Genomic DNA, 25,346 nt, shown 5'->3' on the forward strand with positions numbered 1-25,346 from the left:
GTATAAGAAGTGTATGCCACAAACTGCAAGTGGCTTATTAATCATTTAAATTTCATCTTACTCTATTAGGGAGAATGGTGAACTCCTTCTATCCAAGCAAATGACGTCTTATTCTGGAAATTTGAATCAGCTATTCTCACCATTGATTGAACAATGACATTCAAGGAATCAGGATGAAGCTATCAGTAACATAAATCCTCACCTGTCCAGGTAGATATCCTCTGTTCTTCTCTTGCTCAAAAAGGTAAGATGCGTAGCCCATATTGTCGCTATTTACAAGATGGTTGCTGAAGTTCATGCTGACTGGATGGAGGGCAAACCAGCTACAAAAGAAAAAGAAGTCCTAGGTCAACCCAGAGAACAGAGAACTGGGCCAAAAATGAAGCCTTGAAGCTTGATTTTTTTTTTCCAGCCAGGAAAAAGTATTCTAAATGCTAGGCATTCTACATTTAGAGTCTTTCATCATCAATGAACTTAAATTGCAAATTATGTGCTCAAGAAATCTTATCATTTACTTAAATTAAAAATACAGAATTTGCCAGGTATGGTGGCACATTCCTGTAATCCCACTACTTGGGAAGTTGAGACAGGAGGATTGTGGGTTTGAGGTCAGCCTCAGCAACTTAGTGAGACCCTATTTCCAAATTAAAAAAAAACTAAAAGGATCCGGGCATTGTGGTGCATGACTGTAATACCAGTACTTGGGAGGTTGAGACAGGAGGATCCAGGTTCGCGGCCAGCCTCAGCTACTTAGTGAGGCCCTCTGAAACTCAGTGAGACCATGTTTCAAAATAAGAAATAAAAAATTAGGGCTGTGGGTAGCCGGGCGTGGTGGTGCACGCTTGTAATCCCCGCGCTTGGGAGGCGGAGACAGGAGGATCGCGCTGGTTCGGAGCCAGCCTCGCTGGCTTAAGAGACTCTGTTTCCACATAAAAATGTTTAAAAAAATAGGTCTGGGAGTATAGCCCGTAGGAGTGTATACTGGAGGTAGAAGGGCTTCCAGGAACCCCAGTACCACCAAAAGAAAAAAGAAAAAAAATAGGGCTGTGGGTATAGCTCGGAGATAGAATACCCCTGGGCTCAATCTCCAGTATCATACACATATACAAAAAAAAAAATTAGAAGGTCTGAAGGTGTGGTTTGTAGGTAGATTGCCTTTGGGTTCAATCCCTAGTATCAAAACAAAACAACAGCCGGGCGTGGTGGCGCACGCTTGTAATCCCCGCGCTTGGGAGGCAGAGACAGGAGGATCGCGCAGGTTCGAAGCTAGCCGCGCGCGCTGGCTTAGGAGACTCTGTTTCCAAATAAAAATGTAAAAATAGGTCTGGGAGAGTAGCCCGGAGATAGAAGGGCTTCCAGGAACCCCAGTACCACCAAAAAACAAAACAAAACAAAACAAAACAAAACGACAAAATCAGAACTCTAACTTCATGAACACTTAATCAACTCTAATTTCATGAACATCTAATTATTGTCATCTGTATAATAAGTTCTGTGTGTGTGTGTGTGTGTGTGTGTGTGTGTGTGTGTGTGTAGTGCTGGGGATTGAATCCAGAGGCATTCTACTTCCGAGCCACACCCCCATCCCTGTTTTTTTTTTATTTGGAAACAGGATCCCACTAAGTTGCTGAGACTGCCTAGGAACCTGTGATCCTCCTGTCTCAGCCTCCCAAGTACTAGTATTACAGGCATGTACCACTATGCCTGGTTTATGATAAGTTCTTAATGAGCACCAAGACTGGACCCTTACGAGGTGATACTCCTAAATAATTGTATAGACAGAGACTTTGTCCTTCAAGACAGTCACAAAGATGTTAATTATTCAAATCAATGCAGTCCAACTCAAGAGCCATTACTGAGGGTTGGCTGAATGCCAAGCATAGAATAAACGGTGAATCGCTCTTGGAATCTCACAGAAGACAGAGATGTGAACAAACGGCCTTAATATAGAGCGACAAATAGCATACAAAGTAGTCATAAATCTTTTGGAGAGCACAGATGACTGGCAGTTAATCCTTAAGGTCATAACAGAGAGAAGGAACAGGAAAGAAAATGCAGAGGAGTGTGAAGAGGATGTGACGAATTTCTCATACCTTTCTCTGTGGCAATGTCTTGTTTAATAGCAAAGACATGTAGTTTGCAAACTAATTTCACATCTGTTACTGATTTGAGCATCCCAACACCCTAATAGGCTGTTTTACCTCCATCTGCATAAGTGACTCAGAAATACAAAATGATGACCGTAGAAGGATGCAACCCAAACTTGGGTCTCTGACACCTGTCCAGCGGCCTGTGTAAGAGCTAACCAGCGCACAGAGGAGAAAGCTTAGGACAGAATGGAAGGCACTAAGGCAGGCTACGTGCGATGCTCAGTCCATGGAGTTTCAGGTTAATTTAGATTTGGGGGAGAGTATTGGGGATTGAACCTAAGGATGATCTACCACTGAAACATCCCCATCCCTTTTTATTTTTTATTTTGCTAAGTTGCTCAGGCTGACCTCAAACTTGCCCTGGTTTTGTGGTCTAAACTCCAGCCCTACTTTTAAAAACTTTTTATTTGGCCAGGCGTGGTGGCGCACGCTTGTAATCCCCGCACTTGGGAGGCAGAGACAGGAGGATTGCGCAGGTTCGAAGCCAGCTGCGCGCGCTGGCTTAGGAGACCCTGTTTCCAAATAAAAATGTAAAAATAGGTCTGGAAATGTAGCCCGGAGGTAGAAGGGCTTCCAGGAACCCCAGTACCACCAATAAATAAATAAATAAATAAATAAATAAATAAATAAATAAATAAAACTTTTTATTTGGAAACAGAGTCTGGCTAAGTTTTTGAGAGCCTCACTAACTTGCTGAGGCTGGCTATGACCTTCCTATCTTAGCTGTTTTTTCTTGAGATAGAGTTCTACTGTTGCTCTGGCTGGCATCAAACTCCTAAGCTCAAGTGATCCTCCTGCCTCAGGCTTTGCTAGAACTGAATTATTTTGTGATACTGGGGATGGAACCCAGGGGCATTCTACCTCCAAGCTATACCCCCAAACCTATTTTTTATTCTTTATTTTGAAACAGGGTCTCACTGAGTTGCAGAGGGTCTCACTAAGTAGCTGAGGCTGTCCTCGAATAGCGAGCCTATCATCTTAGCCTCCCAAATGCTGGGATTACAAGCTTGTGCCACCATGCCCAACTTGGAACTAGATTTTTGTGTGTGTGTGTGGTGGTACTGGGGTCCCTGGAAACCCTTCAACCTCCAGGATACACTCCCAGACCTATTTTATACTTTTTTTTTTTAATTTGGAAACAATGTCTCTTAAGCCAGCACCACTGGTTTCGAACCTGAGCTATCCTCCCTGGTTTCGAACCTGAGCGATCCTACTGTCTCCGCCTCCCAAGCACGGGGATTACAAGCGTGCACCACCACGCCCGGCTAGATTTTTTTTTTTAAGGTCTTTTGTTGGTTCAATTCATTGCTAAAAATGTTGAAGCCAGTTGAGCTTACGTTCCTACCTAAATAATAAAGTGCATAAAACTAAACATTTACTTAATAATTTTGGATGGTTTTAGGAATTCAAGATCAGCTTTCAGACTCACATCTCATTGTTTAATAGTAGATATATATCACAGGTGATCAGCTCTAAGCCGGGCCACACCAATGAGTTATGCAAGTTGGTGCCATAGGGACTGGTGTGGACTATGGAGAAATGAGACACTTGAAGAAACTGAAAGCCACAGCCTTTACTCCACTCCAGACAAATGTTGCCCTTTGGTAGTATAAATTAGATCTTCTAATTGTTTCAGAAGAAGCCACAAATTTGTATGTGTGTATGCACATACACATACATACTTTAAAATTATTCAAGAGGTAAACAGGCTGGGCATGGTGACACCTGCTTTAATCCCAGTATTTGGGAGGCTGAGACAGGAGGACCTCAGCCTCAGCTACTTAGTGAGGCACTCTGCAACTTAGTGAGATCCTGTTTCAAAATAATGAATAAAAAAATAGGACTGGGGTATAGCTTGGAGGTAGAATGCCCCTGGGTTCAATCCCCAGTGCAGAAAAAAAAAAGAAGTAAACAGCATGGAAATGGGCAGAATTATTACATACTAGGAAACTTAATACACATTGCCAACAAATTTAGTGTTAATTCTGGCTCAAACAAAACAACTGAAATAAAAAAAGACTTTATTAATATAGACAAGAAGAACTTAACACAGACTGGTTATTAGAGTCTCTTAAGTGTTTTTAATTTTATTGGTTGTGATAATCATTTGTGGTTATACTTTAAAAATATATATATATATGGCCAGCGTGGTGGCGCACGCTTGTAATCCCCGCGTTTGGGAGGCAGAGACAGGAGGATCACGCAGGTTCGAAGCCAGCCGCACGCGCTGGCTTAGGAGACTCTGTTTCCAAATAAAAAATGTAAAAATAGGTCTGGGAGTGTAGCCCGGAGGTAGAAGGGCTTCCAGGAACCCCAGTACCATCAAAATAAATAAATAAATTAATTAATTAAATAAAAAGATACATGTGTTGGAATATTTATGAGTGAAATATATAACATCTGACATTTGCTTTAAAATATTCTAGGAAGACGAGAGAGAGAGAAAGAGAGAGAAAGAGAGAGAGAGAGAGAGAGAGAGAGAGAGAGAGAGAGACAGAGAGAGAGAGAGACAGAGAGAGAGAGAGAGATGTGAATTTGGGTCACAGTATCACTGATTACCCAGAAGCTGGAGGAGAGTTACATGGAGAATCATCATGCTAATCACTCTAAATTGGTACACATTTGAAATTTTCACTAATAGTTCTTTTTCATGTTGGCATTCATTTCAAGTGCTTCATATTTTTCTGGTACATTGAAACTACACATCATGGTGAGGTTGACATGAACTGTTGGGAGCTAAGAACAAGGCAGGCTCTGTGTTACAACCCAAGGAACACAGACTCAGGAGTGCTCTCTACCAACAAGAAAGCTACCACTCTTCACAAAGTATCTAAGGAAAGAATAAATGCTCAAAAATTTTGTTCTACTAGTTAGACTATGAATGATTTATTTATGTCATTTATCTTAAGTCTTAGAAAATCAATTGAAGGTTTTCTCTACAAAAGTGAAAAAAAAATGAATATGCAGAAAAAGTTATTTCAATTGCAGGAAAGAAAGGTGTACTTTTCCTCCTCCACCCTTTGAAATGTGTGTTATTTGTATAATAATAGATGAATATTATAAAGATATGCAGAAGGGTGGCCATTTTCATTTTAGAAGACAATATTTACAATGGCTTTTATCTGGTCAAAAATCACTCTTCAGAGCAAAGGTCAAAGGAGTGGAGGAAAGGCTTCATTTAGAAGAAGTACAAATCTAGACATAAAAGAATAAATACGTTCCTGATAATAAACATTTTAAAATAATGCTGATGTCACACCTGGATATAAGATGGAAGACAGGGCTTTGCTCTAGTTAGCATGAAACAATCAAGAGTACTCCTAAAAGTCAAAAGATTGGGGCTTTTTTTTTTTGGGGGGGGGTACTGGGGATTGAACCCGTGGGTAATTTTACCTCTAAGCCACACACCCAGCCCTGAAGATGATGGTGATGATAAGGAAGAGATACGGGCTGTGAGTATAAACATACATGATTCATTATATTAAAACACAAAGTTAAAATATAGGGTGTGCATGTTGGACCCATGCATCACATGTTTTTTGAACCCACATGAGCATGAAATAATTAAAATAAAGATACTCTGCCCTCTTGTGGCAGATACTTGAGTGCTCACAAAATACCCATAAGGCTCTTCTATTTCCCAGTCCCACTTGCAGGGTGGGGCATGTGAAGGTCTGACCAATAATACATGTGAAGGACCACTTGATTTTCATTAGACTGCATGAGTGAAACTAAGGCCTTAATGGGTTCAGCCACTGGAACTTCATGTTCTCTCTGTAGTAGTGCTTGGTATTCATTACTTTGATGAACACACTTTTCTGTGCCCTCCCTCACAATCCTCCTTATATCACCCCATTGTAAACTGTTGGGAGCAGAAAGGCAGGGGTGTTCCATGTGTTATACTGGAAGTATTGTTGGGCTCAGAATTCTATCCAAGGGGCAACCTGAATTTTAAAACAGCAAAAGCAATGAATAAAGACTAACTTTTCAAGCCAGCTGCAATGGTGCATACCTGTAATCCCAGTACTTGGGAGGCTGAGACAAGAGGATCGCACAGGTTCAAAGCCAGCCTCAGCTACTTAGTGAGACCCTGTTTCCAAATAAAATATAAAATAGGTCTGGGAGTATGGCTTGGAGAAAGCCCCTGGGTTCCATCCCCAGTACCAGGAAAAAATAAATAAATAAAATAAAAAAACAAAAAATAAAAAGTAAAGCCAGGTGTGGTGGCACATGTTTGTAATCCCTGTGCTTGGGAGGCGGAGACAGGAGGATCACGCAGGTTCAAAACGAGCTTTGCTGGCTTAAGAGACCCTGTTTTCAAATAAAAATATAAAATAGGTCTGGGAATGTAGCCTGGAGGTAGAAGGGTTCCATCCCCAGTACCACCAAAATAAATAAATAAATAAATAAATAAATAAATAAATAGTAAAAAGGGTTTGGGGTGTAGCTCAGAGGTAGAATGCCCTGAGTTTAGTTCCTAGCAACACACACACACACACACACACACACACACACACACACACACACACACACACACACTGAAAAGCCCTCTCCATAATGTTACTGGAGAGATATCTTACGGAAATCAAAATCTTTGTGCTCTAACTAGTTAATCAATCAACAAAAGAAAAACAAAAAATAGCCAACAGAAACATTTTTAAAAATTTTCAGCCAAACTAAGAACTGAAGAAATTCAAAGGAAAACAACAGTGATCTGGCTTCTTTGAGTCTGTTACTTGGCAACTATTATAAAAAGCATAATAATACCAAGACTGGCAAGAGCCCGGGAAACAACATCCTGCTCATGTTAGTAGCAGAAGGACAAACCAGCAAAGCCTTTCCGGGGGCTCCATGGCAATTTATAGGAAGAGCTTTAAAATTTAAACATGGTCTTTGGCTCAGCAGTACCACTTCTAGGAATATAGCTTGGGGAATCGTTGGCAAATATATATGTTTAAGAATTCTTATCACAGTTTATTTTGTTTTGGGTTTTTTGGTTTGTTTTAGTCTGTTTTCTGGTACTAGGGATTGAACTCAGGGGCATTCTACCTCCAAGTTACACCTCCAGACCTTTTTATTTTTTATTTTATTTTATTTTAGTTTTTATTTTATTTTTTTGTGTGTGTGGTACTGGGGTTCCTGGAAGCCTTTCTACCTCTGGGCTACATTCCCAGACCTATTTTTACATTTTTATTTGGAAACAGGGTCTCCTAAGCCAGCACGCGTGGCTGGCTTTGAACCTGTGAGATCCTCCTGTCTCTGCCTCCCAAGCACGGGGATTACAAGCGTGCGCCACCACGCCCGGCTTTATTCTTTATTTGGAACCAGGTCTCCTTTTTTATTTTGGAACAAGTCCCTGAACCTGAGATCCTTCTGTTTTAGCCTCCCAAGTACTGTGATTACAGGCATGTACCACTATACCCATTCTCATAATGTATTTTATGATGGAGAAACCTATAAACCTAAATATCAAATATTGCTGACTAGTTATGTATGTTCTACTACATATAATGTAATAGTATATAGCAATTTTAAATGGAAATTCTTAAAAACACTTACTAGTACTGAAATATATTCATATGGTGTTACTAAATGCAAAAATTATCAGACTCTAGAACATTAAAATTCTACCTTTTAAAACAAAAAGGGATAGAGGTATGGTTAGGAAAAAATCTAAAAGGGTATACAATAAAATGTTAATAGAAAATCTGAGTGTGGTGGTGCACTCTTGTAATCCCAGTACTTGGGAGGCTGAGACAGGAGGAACACAGGTTCACAGCCAGCCTCAGCTACTTGGTAAGGCCTTTTGCAACTTAGTAATAACCTGTTTCAAAATGAAGAACAAAAAAATAGGGCTGGGGGTGTAGATCAGAAGTAGAATACCCCTGAGTTCAATCCCCAGTACTGCAAAAAAAAAAAAAAAAAGTTTATAGAAGTTATCTGAGTTTCAAGGTTGCCAGATGATTTTTTTTTTCTTTTTGTGGCACTGGGGATTGAACCTTGGGGCATTCTACCTCTGAGCTACACCCCACCCCGATTTTATTTATTATTTTGAAATGGTCTCACTAAGTTGCAGAGAGCTTGCTAAATTGCTACCCTTGAACCTGTGATCTTCCTGTCTTCAACCTCCTAAGTACTAGAATTACAGGCATGAGCCAGCATGCCTGAGTTGATTTTTAAATTTTTGTTTCTTATGGTTGAAACTGTAGAAACTACATGAGTAACTCTAGAAGATTTCAAAACCACTAGATATGACACCAAGAGTGAACCGCTATGTAAGCTGTGAGTGATTATGTGTCAATGTAGGACTCTTGACTAACAGAGGACCATCCTGGTGAGAGCAGCTGAGAGTGGGAAGACGTCCATGGGCTGCTAAGGGCATCTCTGGGAAGGCTATCCTTTCCTCTCAATTTTGCTGTAAACCTAAAACTGCTGTAAAGACTAAATTAGGTAAAATAATGAAGTCTACTAAAAAATAACATTGACAACCATGGCCAGCACTGGCATCCTGTCAACGCCTACTAGTCTCCATCCATGAAAGCAGCCATCAGGCCAAAGCCAACTCCCTTCTTGGTGGGGAGTGGACCCATCATGTGGGGTCAGAGGCTCTGTTGCACTGTTGTGGCCACCCTTGAAGACTACAGCCTGCACTTAAAGACTTAAACAAATCTCAAATTATCCAGAATAGGTGAGAGGTGAGGGAGGAAGAGGAAAACACATTGAAGAGGGACAAATAGTGCAGAGGAGAGAGAGAGAGAGAGAGAGAGAGAGAGAGAGAGAGAGAGGAGAACAAGTCCACATATCAAACTCATAATTTCTGAAAATAAAGTCAGTTATTGAAAGGTGAAGACTGTCAGAGTACAGAATCAGAAAACCATCTGGTATTTATAAGAAACACCCCAAAGAATAAGAATTAAGAAGGATTGAGTGAAAATGGCAGAAAAATACACATGGAAAATCCTAACCTGCAAAGATCTGAGCTAAGTACATGTGCTGGATGAATATATGTGTGTATAAACTTGTGTGTGTGTGTGTGTGTGTGTGTATAAACATGTGTGCGTGTGCGTGTGTGCATGTGTGTGTATAAACTGTGTATAAACATGTGTGTGTGTGTGTGTGTGTGTGTGTGTGTGTGTGTGTTTGGGAATTTAATCCAGGGGTATTATCTAATTATCTATGTATAGACATATCGAGTGTGTGTGTGTATGCTATATAGTACAAGATATACACATATACACTGTATATGTATGCTTATACACACACACACACACACACACACACACACACACACACACATTTATTACTGAGGATTGAATCCAGGAACATTCTACCTCTGAACGACATTTCTATCCCTTTCCCTCTTTATTTTCAAATTAGTCTCACTAAGTTGCTGAGGCTGGCTTTCAACCTTCAATCCTCTTATCTTTGCTTCCCAAGTACTGAGATTACACAGGCATCTGAAACCATGACTGGCTGAGTTAAATATATTATCATGAAACTACATAGACTTTGAAACAAAGAAGTCATTATTAGATATGAAGAAAGTCATTACAAAAACAAAGAAGCAACTAAAAAAACCACTCAAATCATCCCACTATGTGGAGATAATATTGTTAACATTGTATAGAATTTTAAAGTTCTAACACTAATTTTTTATAGTATGTTAAAGTTCTAATTTCCAGTCTGTGGAAAAGCATATAGCCCCCTACCTGCAGCGTGACCTTTCAGTCATCTTGTTTCTTGTTACATGGTCCACAGAGGTGAAGAGCAGAAGCAAGTACCCTCATTATTAACCATGGCAGACTTAAGGTAGTATAATTTTTATTAATTTTTGCCCTTTTTACTCTCCTATAGTTTTTCCAGTTATTTTTATGGTGAATACATCTTTTTTTTTGTGTGTGTGTGTGGTACTGGGGATGGAACCCAGGGGCATTCTACCTTCAAGCTACACCCCCAGCCCTATTTTTTATCCTTTATTTTGAAACATGGTCTTATTTTTATTTTTAAATATATAAATAAGTTTTTTATTTTAAAATATATAAATATTTTATAAATATATAAATATATATTAACTATATAGATAAGTTTTGTTTTTAAATATACAAATAAGATGTATTGACCATAAAGCCGGGCGTGGTGGTGCACGCTTGTAACCCCAGCATTTGGGAGGCTGAGACAGGAGGATCGCAGTTCGAGAACAGCCTCAGCTACTTAGTGAGGCCCTTTGCAACTCAGTGAGGCCCTATTTCAAAATAAAGAATAAAAAATAGGGCTGGGGGTACAGTTCAGAGGTAAAATGTCCCTGGGTTCCATCCCTAGTACCACAAAAAGTAAAAAAAAAAAAAAAAAAAAAAAAAAAGAAAGAAAAAAAACTTGGAAAACAATAATAACCTTTTGCATTTCTTTGGGTTGAGTCCAGTGTGTCCTACCAACTGGTTTTTATGGCTTTGTTTTTAAACGTGGGACGATCTAACTTACATAAGCCTGAATTATCTTTGCCATCAGTCAAGGGTCATTACCCTTGTCATCAAAACGCCCTTATCAAGCACTGTGGCTGTGTGTGAGGATGGGCCATGACGCAGGATGAGAGCTCCCTGCCCAGCCATCGCCTCTGCTCCTCTGGGGAAGCAGACAAGCGGAGGAGAGTCGGGGCAGGGAGACAGTACACACTTCAGAATAGTGGAGAAGGGGCAGGTGAGGCCAGAAAGGCTCAGTGACAGAGAGCAGAGTTCCTGCACAGAGGAGGCATGTGTGTGGACAGAGACGAGGTGAGACGGATAAAAAAGAAAAGGTCAAAAGTGAACTGGTGAAGGGCAGTACTGTGTTCCTAAAGCTTGCTATCTGAGTGGGGTTGACTGGACTGAGTAGAGAACAGACAGGGCAGAATAGAGGAAGCCTACTGTCTCATCCTCATAAAGTACTGGGATTATAGATGTGTGTCACTGTGCCTGGCCACAAGCTATCTTTGGTGGTACTGGGGTTCCTGGAAACCCTTCTACCTCCAGGCTACACTCCCAGACCTATTTTTTTATTTGAAACAGGGTCTCTTAAGCCAGCACAGCTGGCTTCGAACCTGTGTGATCCTCCTGTCTCCACCTCCCAAGTGCGGGGATTACAAGCGTGCGCCACCACGCCTGGCACAAGCTATCTTACTACAACAGGATCTTAAGACTCCGTTTTGTCTTCTCCAGTGGATGATGGACTCTCACGGGCTGTCCAGATTCTCCCAAAGTGGGTTTTGTAAACGCTGCACAACTTATATTTTAATTCTGAATTCAGACAATCCCAAACATGCTATGTCTGAAAAAAATCATTTAGTGTTTTTTCTTAAGGAAATAAAGGTGGAGAGTCAGAAATATCTTCCTGACATGGATCAACTGGAGCACTAGTAGAGGGTTCACACCTTGTGGAATGGTTTCAGCCACATCATCTTATTTCATCCCTCAAGTCCTGGTCTTCCTAATTCCTCAACAGCTCCCAACTCCAGCTCAAAATACTTTCATGATTTTTCCATTTCTTATGGTATAAAGACCAAAAGTTTTGTCATGCCATCTGCAACTCTGTCTCCCAACACCCGGCCCCTTTGTCCCCTGCACTCAAGACACACAGACCTCCTGTCAGTTCTTCAGGTAGAACACAGGCTTTTGTAGAATTCTCCAATCATGTTAAATGTTCTTTTCCATGTACCCATTTTGCCAGTTATTTCTTTCTCTTCCTTTAGCTTTCAGCTCTACTTTCGCAGGGAAACATTCTTCAGACTTTAAGCAAGATCAAATTTCTTTAGAATAGATCTATAAGCCGGGCGTGGTAGCACACACTTGTAATCCCAGCATTTGGGAGGCTGAGACAGGAGGATCGTGCAGGTTCGAAGCCAGCCTCAGCTACATAGTGAGGCCCTTTGCGACTCAGTGAGACCCTGTTTCAAAATAAAGAATAAAGAATAGGGCTGGGGGTGTCATTCGGAGGTAGAATGCCCCTGGGTTCCATCCCCACTACTGCAAAATAAATAAACAAATAAAATAGATATATATATCCTTTCCATTCTTAGCACTTACCTGATTATAATTAAATTACATAATACTTAACCCAATTATAATTATATGTGTATTGCATGTCTATTTAAATGTCCTCTGTCCCTATCAGTAGACCATAAGCACCACGTCTATTTCTGTTCCTGTTTCTATCCCTAGGACCAGCTCAGTTCATAATGCACATACTCCACAGACATTTAATAAGTGAATGAATTAATAATGATCTCTGTGTGAAGAGAAGATAAGATATCCATGTTTGAGAAATGTGAAAACTAAGTTTAAGAGGGCTCATGGGATTCACTCAAGGTGCACAGATCCAGGTATCTGGTTCCTAATCCAAGGCCGGGAAATACATCCTTCTAAGGCCTGAAAGCATGACACACAGTGGGTGTCCAGTTCAGACTTGTTGATTGAAAGAATGAAAACAAACAAAACAGTTGAAAATAGGAAGGCAGGAATTAAGACCTTCCATAGGGTTTCGGTGTGCAGAGGACAGTCCTGGCTGTGACACTGGGCTGGTCACATTGTTTTTTTTATTTTATTTTATTTTTTTTTGGTGGTATTGGGGGTGGAACGCAGAGGCTTTCTACCTCCGGGATATACTCCCAGACCTTTTTTATATTTTATTTGGAAACAGGGTCTCACTAGGTTGCTGAGAGCCTCACTAAGTAGCTGAGGCTGGCTTTGAACCCGTGCGATCCTCCTGTCTCCGCCTCCCAAGCGCGGGGATTACAAGTGTGTGCCACCACACCCAGCCTGTCACATTGTTTTTGTTCCCCAGCTCAAGGCGAGCTCGTCAGTTTCCCGGGTCTGGAATTCTGAGGTGCTCACACGTTGGGATTCTCCCTAACAGCAAACACCTACATGTGGTCGTTGAGTTCCTTAGCAGCCAAGATTTGACTTTCTGTTTGGGATCATTTTTAATGTATTCGCAGAGTAATGATCTCTCTGTAACCAGAGGTGATTGCAGGGGCGAGCTCATCAAGGATAACATATGGTGGTTACAGAAACAATGGAAAGTTATTGCAGGCTGTTCAGTGTGGCAGATGGACCAGCTCTGCTATCACCTTGACAGTAGACCCTGGGACCTCCAGGTGTACAATATCATTTTGTGCAAAGAATCAAAGAACACCTGGCCTGAGAGCTAGCATTTTTTTTTAAATTTTCTGCTCCCATTCATTATTAAATGATTGAGAAACTAATAAAAGGAATTATAAATGGCTTCAGCCATTTAGCCAAAAAATTAAATAGAAACTACATGCGAAAACCACCTTCTCCCAACAAACATGAGCTATTCAATATAACTAGTCAGAGGAGTGCATTCCGATCAAATTCCACACTACCGTGCTCCATAATCTAGAGCTTCCCAGCCTTTGCAGTTCACATCCCACCTACTCTCTGACTCTCTGCCTTGTGACTCCCCGGGGAATCGCATGACTCCTTCAAGGTCCAGGTCCAATATCACTTTCTGTCGAAGCCTTCCGTGATGCTCACGGGAAGGACTCTGCTACCTCCTCCAAAGTCCTGCAGCACTGATTTATGCCCATGTGGCCATCTGGTTATTCTGGGCTTACATGTCTATTTATCCTGTCTCCTGCCTCAAGCACCCCACTATCCCGTAGGACCCTTGAAGACAGGAGCCAGGCCTCTTTGATTCATTGTAACATACTCAAAACACACAGTCCCATGCCTGGCATTTAGAAATCCCGAGTTAAATGCTAGATGGCAACTAATTAACAAATAAATATACTGTCATGGAAGAATAAGTTTTATCACATCAGCCCATATAGCAAAGTATATCAGGAAAACTTTAGTGACTGCACCTCTCTATTTACTTACTCATTCTGTGTATGATACTGGGGATTAAACCCAGGGACATGCTACCTCTGAGCTACACCCCAGCCTGTTTTTTGTTTGGTTTGGTTTTGAAACAGGTTTTTGCTAGGCTGCTGAGAGTCTTGCTAAATTGCTAAGGTTGTCCTCAAACCCGTGATCATCCTGTTTCAGCCTCCCAAATACTGGGATTACAGGCATGCGCCACAAGGCCTGGCTTAGTGACCCCAGTTTAAAAAGAGGTAAGTCCAGTGCTAAGAATTCTGAATACTTTCATGTACCCATAATAGAGTTATTAGAAAGAGGTAAATTTATATTCTTTTATTTCTTACATTTCAGCTAAAACTATTATATTGTCTATGCAAGCACAGAAATAGAGCTTAAACTTAAACACTATCTTGTTTAATCCTCAAACCACCCGATAAGGTACCCCCATGTTCAGATAGGGTGATTGATGGTTACAGAGATAGCATTTCCCCAGGCCAAAGGCTAGCGATTAAGAGGAAGAGCTGGGATTTGAACCCAAGTCAACCTCACCCTCAAACCTGAACTCTTTGTCACTCTGATGCTCTCCACCTAGGTTTAGGGCCAGCCCTGGTAGGTGAAGGCTATCAACCATAGTCTTTATATTTCTTCACTTCTTGATTATTTTTAATTAAAATTTTTTTTAAATTTTACTTGCATGAGATCTTTCACTTACATGTGTCCTAATTCTACCTGGCAGACCTCACAGCGTTGCTCCAATACTTATCTTTAATGTTTCAAAAACTCACTTCATTCCATAGTGTGCTCAAACATGTCTGGAGATAAGAAAACTGAGAACCAGGGTTAGTCACTTAACTTGTGTAAAGTCATACAGCGATAAGGATGAGAGCCCAGAGTGAACCTGAGCCATTTGACTCTAGCACCCAAACCAAGTAGTATATCCTTCCTTAGGGTATTTTGCATTTTTTTTCTTTTTTTTTTTTTTTGGTACTGGAGGTTGAACCCAGGAATCTTTTACCTCTGAGCCACACCCCTACCTCTATTTTACTTTTTAACTTTGAAACAGGCTCTCACTAAGTTGCAGGGGGCCTCACTAAGCTGCTGAACTTGCCATTCTCCAATTTCAGTTTCTCAAGTACTGGGATTACAGGCCTGTGCCGTCACACCTGGTTTGCATCATTTCTAAGTCCACAGGTCAAGTTGTCTAGAACTACATTACCAACCTAGTCCAACTGCAGTGATCAAAATCCTATAGGAATGCCAATACCTCTTCTTCAAAGGAAGCCAAGTCTGTTTCCCCATTTGCAGTCACTGCTGGATAACAGGGCTGCAGTAGGGAACTGTGATTCTGCCTCATCTGCATCTGCGTGAGATTCCGGTGGCCTCGGTGCGCTTCTGTCCCTAAGCAGCTGCGTCCTGCATTAGACTTAATCCTTTTAGGAAAACACAGGTAAATAATGCCAAACCCATAATCAATTCCCTGAATTGTCAAGTTGTTTTCTTATTTTATCAAGATTTAACTGTCCACATTCACAGAGGTTCACATACAAGATCTTGGTAAAGTAATAACTATTAATGTTTATTGAATCATCATATCATAGGCCAGATGCTGTGCTGAGCTCCACACTGAGGCCCCGGCATTTACATCAGCCTTGTCTTACAGGGGAAACAAGTAAGCTCTGAGAGGCTGAGAACTTGCCCAAGGCCCCGTGGCTGGATCCCAGTTGTACCTCTCTCCAAGTCTGGATGTTTAACTACGTATCTTTTTCTCAGCATCTGCAGATATCACACTAGTCAGTCTCCCCACCCCTAACTCCGTAATTAAGAAAGGATATCCAGCTAAGCAAGGTGACATATGCTTATAATCCCAGTACTTGAGAGGCTGAGACAGGAGAATCACAGGTTTGAGGCTGGCCTCAGCAACTTAGTAAAACCCTGTTTCCAAATAAAAACTAAAATAAGACTAGGGGTATAACTCAGAGGTAGAATGCCTCTGAGTTCAATTTCCAGTATCACAAAAAAAAAAAAAAGAAGGAGGAGGAGGAGGAGGAGAAAGAAGATGAGGAGAAGGAGAAGGAGAAGGAGAAGGAGGAGGAGGAGGAAGAGGAGGAGGAGGAGGAGGAGGAAGAAAAAATACTCAGATTTTTTTTTTAAAAAGGAAGAAAGAGGACTTCCGGGAAGATGGCGACCGAGACAAGCGGGGCTTAAGAGTCCCGCTAACAGCCAATCTCCATTACCACAAAAAGAGCGCCTTTCATAGCCAGAAAACACCATCACCAGAAAAACAAAAAAACCACCAGGCTCCAGAGAGAAAGCGGACTGAGAACAGAGCTCAGGGCCACAGAGGAGACACACGCGCCCGAGGACGCGGCAGCAGCGCCATACTGCCGGCGGCAGCGGCGAACTCAGCGGACGGCTACAGCAAGCCGAGGTGAGCCGATGCGGAACAGCCAGGCGGGATCTTTCGGCGCAGACAGCATTTAAAGCTCCCAGTGGCTGAGCTCAGCACACGCTGCAGGGATTCAGAGTGGAAATCAAAACCAGAGAAGAAAAAATACGCCAGCCTCATGGCCGAGGGCGTGGCAGAGGCACCATATTGCCACCGGCGGCGGCAGCAGCAGTGAATTCACCGAGTCCAGTACAGCTACATCTACGTACTCAAGAACAGTGAGTCAAATTGCGGGCCACAGAGGAGAAATCCCAGTATTGTGCCTCCTGGGACTTGACCCAGTGAGGGAGTGGTGGTGGCAGAGATATCACACCATAGGAGAGCGTGCAACCTGGCACCCCCCATAGTTTAAAGCAGCCTCTATTGACTCCCTGGGTCGGAGACTCTGTGATACAACCCAGTAAAGGAGTAGTAGGGTCTGAGATAATACAGACTCGAGATCCAGAGCACCTTAAGTGAAGCCATAGTGACCCAAGGGAAGAACCCAGAGAAGGCACAAACCTCCGAAATCATGGGAAAGAGGAATAACACTGAAGTAATGAATGTGCACAACCCCACAACATCAGAACCTGATAAAACAGAAAATCAGAGATTTCTAGAAGATCAAATCAGGAAAATAACTGTAGAAATAATAGAGGTGCTTCGAAAAGAACTCAGAGAGAGCCAAAAAGAGATAAAGGATGCAATTAATGAAGTAAAGGCCTCAATTCAAAGCACAAACAACCGATTAGACCACATGGAGAACAGAATCTCGCTCTTAGAAGATGAGCAATCCAAAAATGAATGCATAGTTTCTAATCTAGAAAAAGATATCCAACAGCAGGAATCTGACATTGAAGAAATATGGGCCCATCTTAAGAGAGCTAACCTAAGAATAATTGGAATAGAGGAGGGAAAAGAAAGTGATACCAAAGGGATCAACAATCTCTTCAAGGAAGTAATAGCAGAAAATTTTCCAAATATAGAGCAAGAGGTTGATACACAGATCCAGGAAACTTATAGAACTCCCTTTAGACAGGATCCAAGAAGAGGATCCCCACGCCATATAATTGTCAAAATGACCAATGTGGAAGGCAAGCAGAGAATCTTAAAGGCAACAAAAACAAAGGGCCAAGTGACATTCAGAGGCAAACCAATTAGAATCACTCCAGACTTCCCAAACCAAGTCATGAGAGCCAGAAGGGCTTGGAGTAACATATTCCAAACTCTGAAAGAAAACAACTTCCAGCCAAAAATTTCCTATCCAGCAAAACTTTCTATCAAATTAGATGGAGAAATAAGAAGCTTCCATGACAAACAGAAACTGAAGGAATTTATGTCTTCAAAACCAGCGCTAGAGAAAATACTCAAAGAGATTAACTACAAAGAAGAAATAGGTAACACTCACCAGAACCAGAGAAACAAGAGTTTCCATCCAACAGACAACTAAGATTGGTTATCTGTGGAGATTCATTATTTATGTTAGTCTTTTACCTATCTCTAAATTGTATTGTTTGCCTTTATTGTTAATTTTTAGGATTTCTAGTTGGAATATTAATATACCTTCAGATATAGCATTTGGAAATATTTTATCCAATTCTATTAGTAACTTTTACCTCTGTTTACATTGTCTTTGGATATACAATATTTTCTTTTATTTTTTAGGGAGTTTGTATATTCTTCTGTTGCCTGTGCCATTGAAATCATATCCAAGAAATCACTGCCAATTTCAATGTTGTGAGGTTTTATGACCCAGATTTTCTCCTAAAAGTTTATAGTCTTAAGATTTATATTTAGGTCTTTTATCTAGTTTGAATTAATACTTGTATGTGGGATTAGGTAAGGGTCCAATTTTATTCTTTTCCATGTAATTATTATTTTTCAACAATATTTAGTTAAAAGATTATTATTTCCACCACCAAATCTTCGTGGAAACCTTGTCAAAAATAACTTGACAATATAGGGAAGAAGTTAGCTCTAGGCTTGTATTTAACTCCAATGGTCTATATATCTGCCTTTAGAACAGTACTACACTGTTTCAATTATTGTAGCTTTATATGGTTTGAAATCAGAAAATATACATCTTCTAGCTTTGTTTTTGCTTCGAGATTGTTTTGGGTATCTAGAGTCCATATTCCATATCAGGATAGATTTTTTTCTGAAAAATAAATATATGATAGTTTCACCTAAAAAAAAGAAAAAAATATTCTCTGGTAAGAAAGAAAGCAAAAAGAAGTATTGAAATGTTATCTTTAAGTCATCAAAAGCTTGGTATCAGACAAATGAAACTGTTATGTGAGATTATCATTTTTAATTTTGGATAAATTGCTATAATACTAGATGTCAACCACTAAGCCAAGCATGGGAGGGAGGGATGGGGAGAGAATGGGGTGGGGATCGGGTGGGGGCTGACTGGGCGATGTGTGCATGTATGTCTACAAAAGTTTGTATCCCACTATGATGTATGAATACAGTGCACCAATAAAATAAAAAAAAAGACTAAAAAAAAAAAAAAAAAAAAAAAAAAAAAAAAACCTTTGATCTTCCTGTCTCAGCCTTCCAAGTACTGGAATTACAAGCTTGTGCCACCACACCCACTCTATAAATTTAAATATTATTATTTTCTTGAATTGTTCCATATTTTCTTGAGTGCTATATAAATGTTTTCCTAAATATTTTAATTTAATAACAAAAAAAAAAAAAAAAAAAAAAAAGGAAGAAAGAGAAAATAGAATACCTGATAATGCCCAAGTCGTCTCCATTCAAATCTACCATTTTCAAGAGTAGCATTTCCTTGTCTATGTTTGAAGAATACCTAATCAGCAAGACAATTCTGTTAGAAAGTGACCCTCATTGTATCACAAATGATAAACACTGACACAAAAAGAAAAATGCCTCTTCCTGAGATTCCCTGAAGAGCAGTAGTCCCGCGAGCTGCACCCTGTACAGATAGAAATGGCCGGTAACTGTGACCAGCACTGAGGGAGCTAAGCCACTGCGCTGGAGCTGAATACATATTTTACACAGTACAGGCAAGATCATCTAACACATTTGTATTTCTTCAAGAAAGTGTTTCTCTTTGAAATTTGTACTTTGAAAGGAATCTCTTAAAAAGAGCAGAGAAGAGGCAAAACCAAGATCATTCAAGACCTGCAGCCCAATTGGCCTTGTGTGCTCTTTCAAGGGAAATCAGATTATATTTTCTGAAAGCCAGCGGCTCTGAAAGCTATTGAAAAACACGTAAATGTATAGTGTCGAGTGGCGAAGGTGAAACAGATATTGCCGCACACTGCCACGGTGGCGGAGTCCTGTCACAAGCCAGGTTCATCACTTTGTAAAGAAATCACAAAATAGTCATCTCCTGTCACTGTTCTCTTTAGTTGTGTTGGTTTATTTCTTGCTCTTCCAGACACTTTACCTCTCCTCTTTTCCCCTACTCGTGGGCTAAGACAATTTCTTCTGAATAACAGGCAATAAAAGAGCTATTTATCAATTAACAAAGATGCACTCTGCACATTTTTATCTCCATTTTACAGACGAGGGAGCTGAAAGCCCATAAATGAAGATGAGTACATCTCTAAAGGTCAGACGATTAGGAAGTGATAATGCTAATCTGAGACATGCTCTGCCTGATTTCAGAGCCCAGAGCGCCTCAAACATCCACGCTGGCTCCCACGGCAGTGAAAGCACAAAGATACATTAAAAAATAAAAGGGTGTTGGTTTCTACATTCACTTTTTGTTTCTGCTTTTCTTAGATAAATATATTAAATTGTTTGGGCTTTAATAATCTCCTACGATCCTACCACATCCACCAAGTAGCAACTCCGACTTGGTCGCTATTCTCTAGAGGAAATGCGGTGCGGCTGTTGGGATGCGTCCCTCTCACCTTGCTCTCTCTGACTGTGGGTTCCGTAGGTAAGAGGTAGGGCTCCGGTTGATCTGCACTCCATCGACATCGCCTTTATTCATAAAGATTTTACCTGGTTTCATATTCGAGTGTGCTATCTCAATGCTCTGAAAGTTTGAGGGGGGAAAAAAACGGTTATAAACTTAGACACACTGGGATGGGGAGGGGAGGGTGGAATAAAGATTTAGTCAATGTCAACAGAAGAGCCTGCAAACAAGTTTCCGTTGTCTCTCAAGAGTCCCCGCTAGCGCCAGGCATGGTGGCGCACCCTTGTAATCCCCACGCTTGGGAGGTGGAGACAGGAGGATCGCGCAGGTTCGGAGCCAGCCGCGCGAGCTGGCTTAGGAGACCCTGTTTCCAAATTTAAAAAACCTATAAAATAGGTCTGGGAGTGTAGCCCGGAGGTAGAAAGGCTTCCAGGAACCCCAGTACCCCCCCCAAAAAAAAAGAGTCCCCACTAGAGGATGGCAGTGGATGGAGAGCCACGAGGCTGGTCTCACCCTGGAGGTAAGCAGATAGGATCTTCAGGGCTGAGGGCGAGGAAGTGCTGGTGTGGGTGAGCATGGTGTCAACCAGCCACCTCAGCTCTGAGCTCTGTCTCCTAGGCTCTCAGGACTCCTGAGTCCTGCATGATTTGCAATTTGGGGTGACCCAAATGGGAGGCTTGACTCCTAGGACACTGACTGGGACAGTGTTCATTAACATGTAAGTGTTCCCTCCTCCTGTGGCCTCCATCCTACCACCCGCGAGGCCGAGTTCTTCAAAGTTTCTTCATTTATAGCCACAGTGAGAGGTCCATTTTTGGACCTAATGTTTATGAGCACCCATGAAATATGTTTCATAGATGATTACTACATTACTAGCCACAGTACAAAAAGCATTGTTTTAAAGAAAATTCTGCCTTTGTCAACCACATCCCTCAACTGTGTGTGGGGGGTGACTTTTTAAAGTTATTAAAAATAAAGAGAAACTAGTATCTAGAAGGCAAAGGAATGAATAAAAACATTAGCAAGAATGTTTTTGCATCATAATTCTTTGTAATATATATGTAATATGTTATATATGTATGTATATATGTATGTATATATGTATATATATATATATCATATATATATATGAATGTGTCAGGTATGGTGGTACATGCCTGTAATCCCAGTACTTGGAAGGCTTGGAAAGGAAGATTGAAAGTTTGAGACCAACCTCTAGAACTTAATGAAATCCTCACCAACTTAGGGAGACCCTGTTTCAAAATAAAAAACCAAAAGGACTGAATGTGTAGCTTGGAGGTAGAAAGTCTCTGAGTTCAAGCACCAGTATGAGGAAGGAAAGAAGGAAGGAAGGAAGAAAATAAGGAGAAAAGAAGAGAAAAGGGAAGAAAAATATACAGGAACTGGGTATGATGACATGTGCCTATAATCTCAGGACTTGGGAGGCTGAGGCAGGATGATCGCGGGTTTGAGGCCAGCCTCAGCACCTTAATGAAACCCCCAGCAACTTAACAAGACCCTGTTTCAAAATAATAAATAAATAGGGCTGGGGATGTAGCTTACATGTAGAATGCCCCTGGGCACGGGGGAGAGAGGAGTACCGGATATCCAAGCCAGAAATCGGAGAGGAGATAAGGGTCTCATGAGTATTTGTATCTAATATAGAAAACTTGAGGAATGAGGATGTGTTTTTACCCAACTGGATCCTTTATGTCCTTTGAGAAATACAAAGCAAGATTAGGATTGATGCTTCCTTGCAGCTTCTTGATGAGCTCCTTTTGGTGTGATTTTGTGCAAACAACACACCACATGGGGCCCTACAAATGATAAGAGTTACAAAATGTGTTCTGTCTCTTTAGATGATGATATGGTGCTTAAAGCCACAGAATCCTCCTCTTCCAATCAGTCAGTGCCTCAGACCCAGCAGCCCACAGCTCAAGGCCAGAAGCAAAGGAGAGTCAAGAATGAGAAAGGAAAACTGTGCAATATATACACAATGGAATTTTACTCAGCCATTAAAAAAAAAACTCAATTACATCATTTTCAGGGAAATGGATGGAACTGGAGGACATTATGCTAAGTGAGATTAGTCAGTCACAAAAAATAAGAAACCAGATGCTTTCCCTAATATGTGAGAGTTAGGGAGCAATGGGTCATAGGAGGAACTCTAGATGAAAAAGGAAATCCTATAGAGAAGCAAACAAGGCAACCTAAAGGAGGAGAAAGGAGGGGGGAAGAGGAAAATCTCTAAAGCACACAATGTACTTAAACATGTCGAAGTCAACCACTAAGACGAGCAAGGGAGGGAGGGAAGGGGAGGGAATGAGGTGGGAATTGGGTAGGGGTTAAATCAGTGATGTGTACATGTATGTACACACAAGTTCTTTACCCCAATATAATGTATGAATATAATGCACCAATAAAAATAAATAAATAAATAACAAAAAAAAAGAATGAGAAAGGAAGACAAATGCTCAGATGTGGGTCCTGAGTGAGTCTTTCTGCATGACACCAAATCACTCCTAAGAGTGATTTTCGAGCAAAGGTAGAAAAAAAACAAGCCTCCAGGGCTCTTCTCTTACCTTCATGATACCAGTGACCATATACTCAAACGTTCGATTGCTGAATCCTTCGCTGGCAAGGACAAATACCGTGTACTGGAAGTATCCTGCTGGGCCTGAGTGTGTATGAGTGGCACTCAGGATGACGTTGTCCCTTCTGTACAGGGAGCCATATTTACTCTGCAGTCTGTTCAGGACCTTCAAGAAAAGAAAGAAAAAAAAAACTAATTAGAAGAGGGATAACAAAGGAGCTTGGAGTAAAGGCCCTGATGAGTCCAGTCACTGATTCATCCCACTGCTGTCCCCTTCACATGGGAACATCTCAGTAACAATGAGCACGATAACGGCTACAACAATCATAACATGTTACAGATTCTTGCTATGTGCAAGCATGATGCTAGATATTTTATATACATTATGTCATTTAAAAATATTTAGAACAAGAAGCAGTTATTGGTAGTCAAACGTTTTTTAGCTGAGAATATTAAAGTGTACACAAGTTAAATAATTTGTTCCCCAATCTAATGAGTAGCAGAACCAGACTGACCATAGAACCAGTGCTCTTTTTTTTTTTTTTTTTTTTTTTTTTGGTGGTACTGGGGATGGAACCCAGGGCCCTTCTACCTCTGGGCTACACTACCAGACCTATTTTATATTTTTATTTGGAAACAGAGTCTCACTAAGTAGCTGAGGCTGGCTTCGAACCTGCATGATCCTCCTGTCTCAGCCTCCCAAGCGCGGGGATTACAAGCGTGCGCCACCACGCCAGGCGAACCAATGCTCTTAACCATTTATTACATCACTCAACACATAGAATTAACATCCAGGTGGCTACTCGAAACAGGGGGAACAGAGCCTTGAACGTCCAAGCACATGACTAGTGTGTTTGTATAATGCACATCCATCAAGCAAATAGAAACTTAGTAATATTGCTGCGTGTCTATTTCTGATTGTGCTTTAACTGGCTGCAATGTGAAGTTTGGCATTATTGTGGCTTCTTTGATCTTGAAAACGATCCAGCCAGTTTCAAATCCAAAGCAATCATTGGCAACGTTTACTTTGATTATGGCATAGACAATCAGAGAAACTGCCTTTTTGGGGATGTGAGGGAGGAATGCTCTTATTCGCTTGCCAGTTTCTTTGGTGTAAATGCTCTCACCAAGGACAATTTCAAGCTACTGAAAACTGAACAACCAACTCACAGCATTCCTGAATATTTAACAATGGGCTCTCATGAGCTGGTACTGTCCAGCTGTAACACACCACTGGTTCACAGGGAACAGTAGCTCACGTGCTATGTCCCTAACATGCCTAAAGACATCCTTTCAGCTTCTACTTCAACTGAAGAGCTACCCCACCTCATGCCAGACATGTGGTCATTGAGGCAGAAAGATGATTACCCATGCTATCTTGCCTTAGTGGGAATACCCTTAGCTATTTCCACTAAGCTATAGCCCTTTTTAGCTTTTATTTTGAGACATAGTCTCACTAAATTATCTAAGCTGTCCTCGAATTTGCGATCCTCACCTTCTGACTCTTCTGACTTCTTCAGTTTCTCAGAAAAGCAGTGTGGTCATGAGCATGAAGTCTGGCACCAAAATGCTTGAAGTTTGGGTCACAGATTCAAAGTCTGAATCACAGCTCTGACCGTTCCTTGCACAGAAAATATCACTGAGCTGGGGCTTCAAAACTGGCTGAGGTTGAACTGAAAGTTCATGTCTATCCCTCTATTCTGTTTCTTCTCTTTCTATCATTCACTGTCTTCCTCTCTACTCCTTTGCCTTATCATTCTCCAATCCTTATAGACCGTAGGCATCTCAGAAGCCTCTGTTTATCTTTCTGCTAAGCTCAACTGTCCCCACAGGTGGGCAACACATTTTAATTTGGAGAAAGAAGAACCCGCCATATTCTACAATACAGTTGAAAGACTAAGAGAAGTAATATTATGTTCTTTTAAAACTTTCGAATTCATACAAAAATAATCAGAATAATACAATGAACCCACAGGGCATGGTGGTGCACACTTGTAATTCCAGCGCTTGGGAGGATGAAATAGGAGGTTTGCATAGGTTCAAAGCCAGCCTCAGCTACTTAGTGAGGCTCTCAGCAACTTCATGAGACTCTGTTTCTAAATAAAGTATAAAACAGGTCAAGGAGTGTAGCCTTGAGTTCCACTCCCAGTACCACACACACAAAAATAATAATAATACAACGAACCCCCATGTGACTATCACCTGGTCTCCACAATTACCAGTGCTCATCTAACTCCATGTTAATATCACATCTTCATTTACATTTGATTCCTTGCATCTATTTTTAACTGAGAACTTGAAAGAGGGGCTAGTGGTTAATTGGCACTTGCAAACTTCTAACATGGATGATTAAATGAGAGAATACATGTGAAGTTCACCTGGCCCATCATAAGTGTTCAAAAATCTTGAGCATTCATAATGTGAGCTGTCT

General features: G+C 41.0%; 1 protein-coding gene across 1 annotated transcript in view; it reads right to left on the reverse strand.

The window, feature by feature from the left end:
* ASAH2 (N-acylsphingosine amidohydrolase 2) overlaps positions 1-25,346 on the reverse strand; it is a gene marked incomplete at its 3' end in the record, with an annotated part of 73,574 nt that overhangs the window by 39,723 nt on the left and 8,505 nt on the right. Inside the window, 4 exon segments of the mRNA XM_080694823.1 lie at positions 203-323; positions 19,165-19,242; positions 20,315-20,442; positions 22,905-23,081. Of these exon segments, the coding sequence (XP_080550949.1) occupies positions 203-323; positions 19,165-19,242; positions 20,315-20,442; positions 22,905-23,081 (504 nt within the window).

This window comes from Muscardinus avellanarius, assembly GCF_963383645.1.
Source record: "Muscardinus avellanarius genome assembly, chromosome: 4".
NCBI lineage: Eukaryota > Metazoa > Chordata > Mammalia > Rodentia > Gliridae > Muscardinus > Muscardinus avellanarius.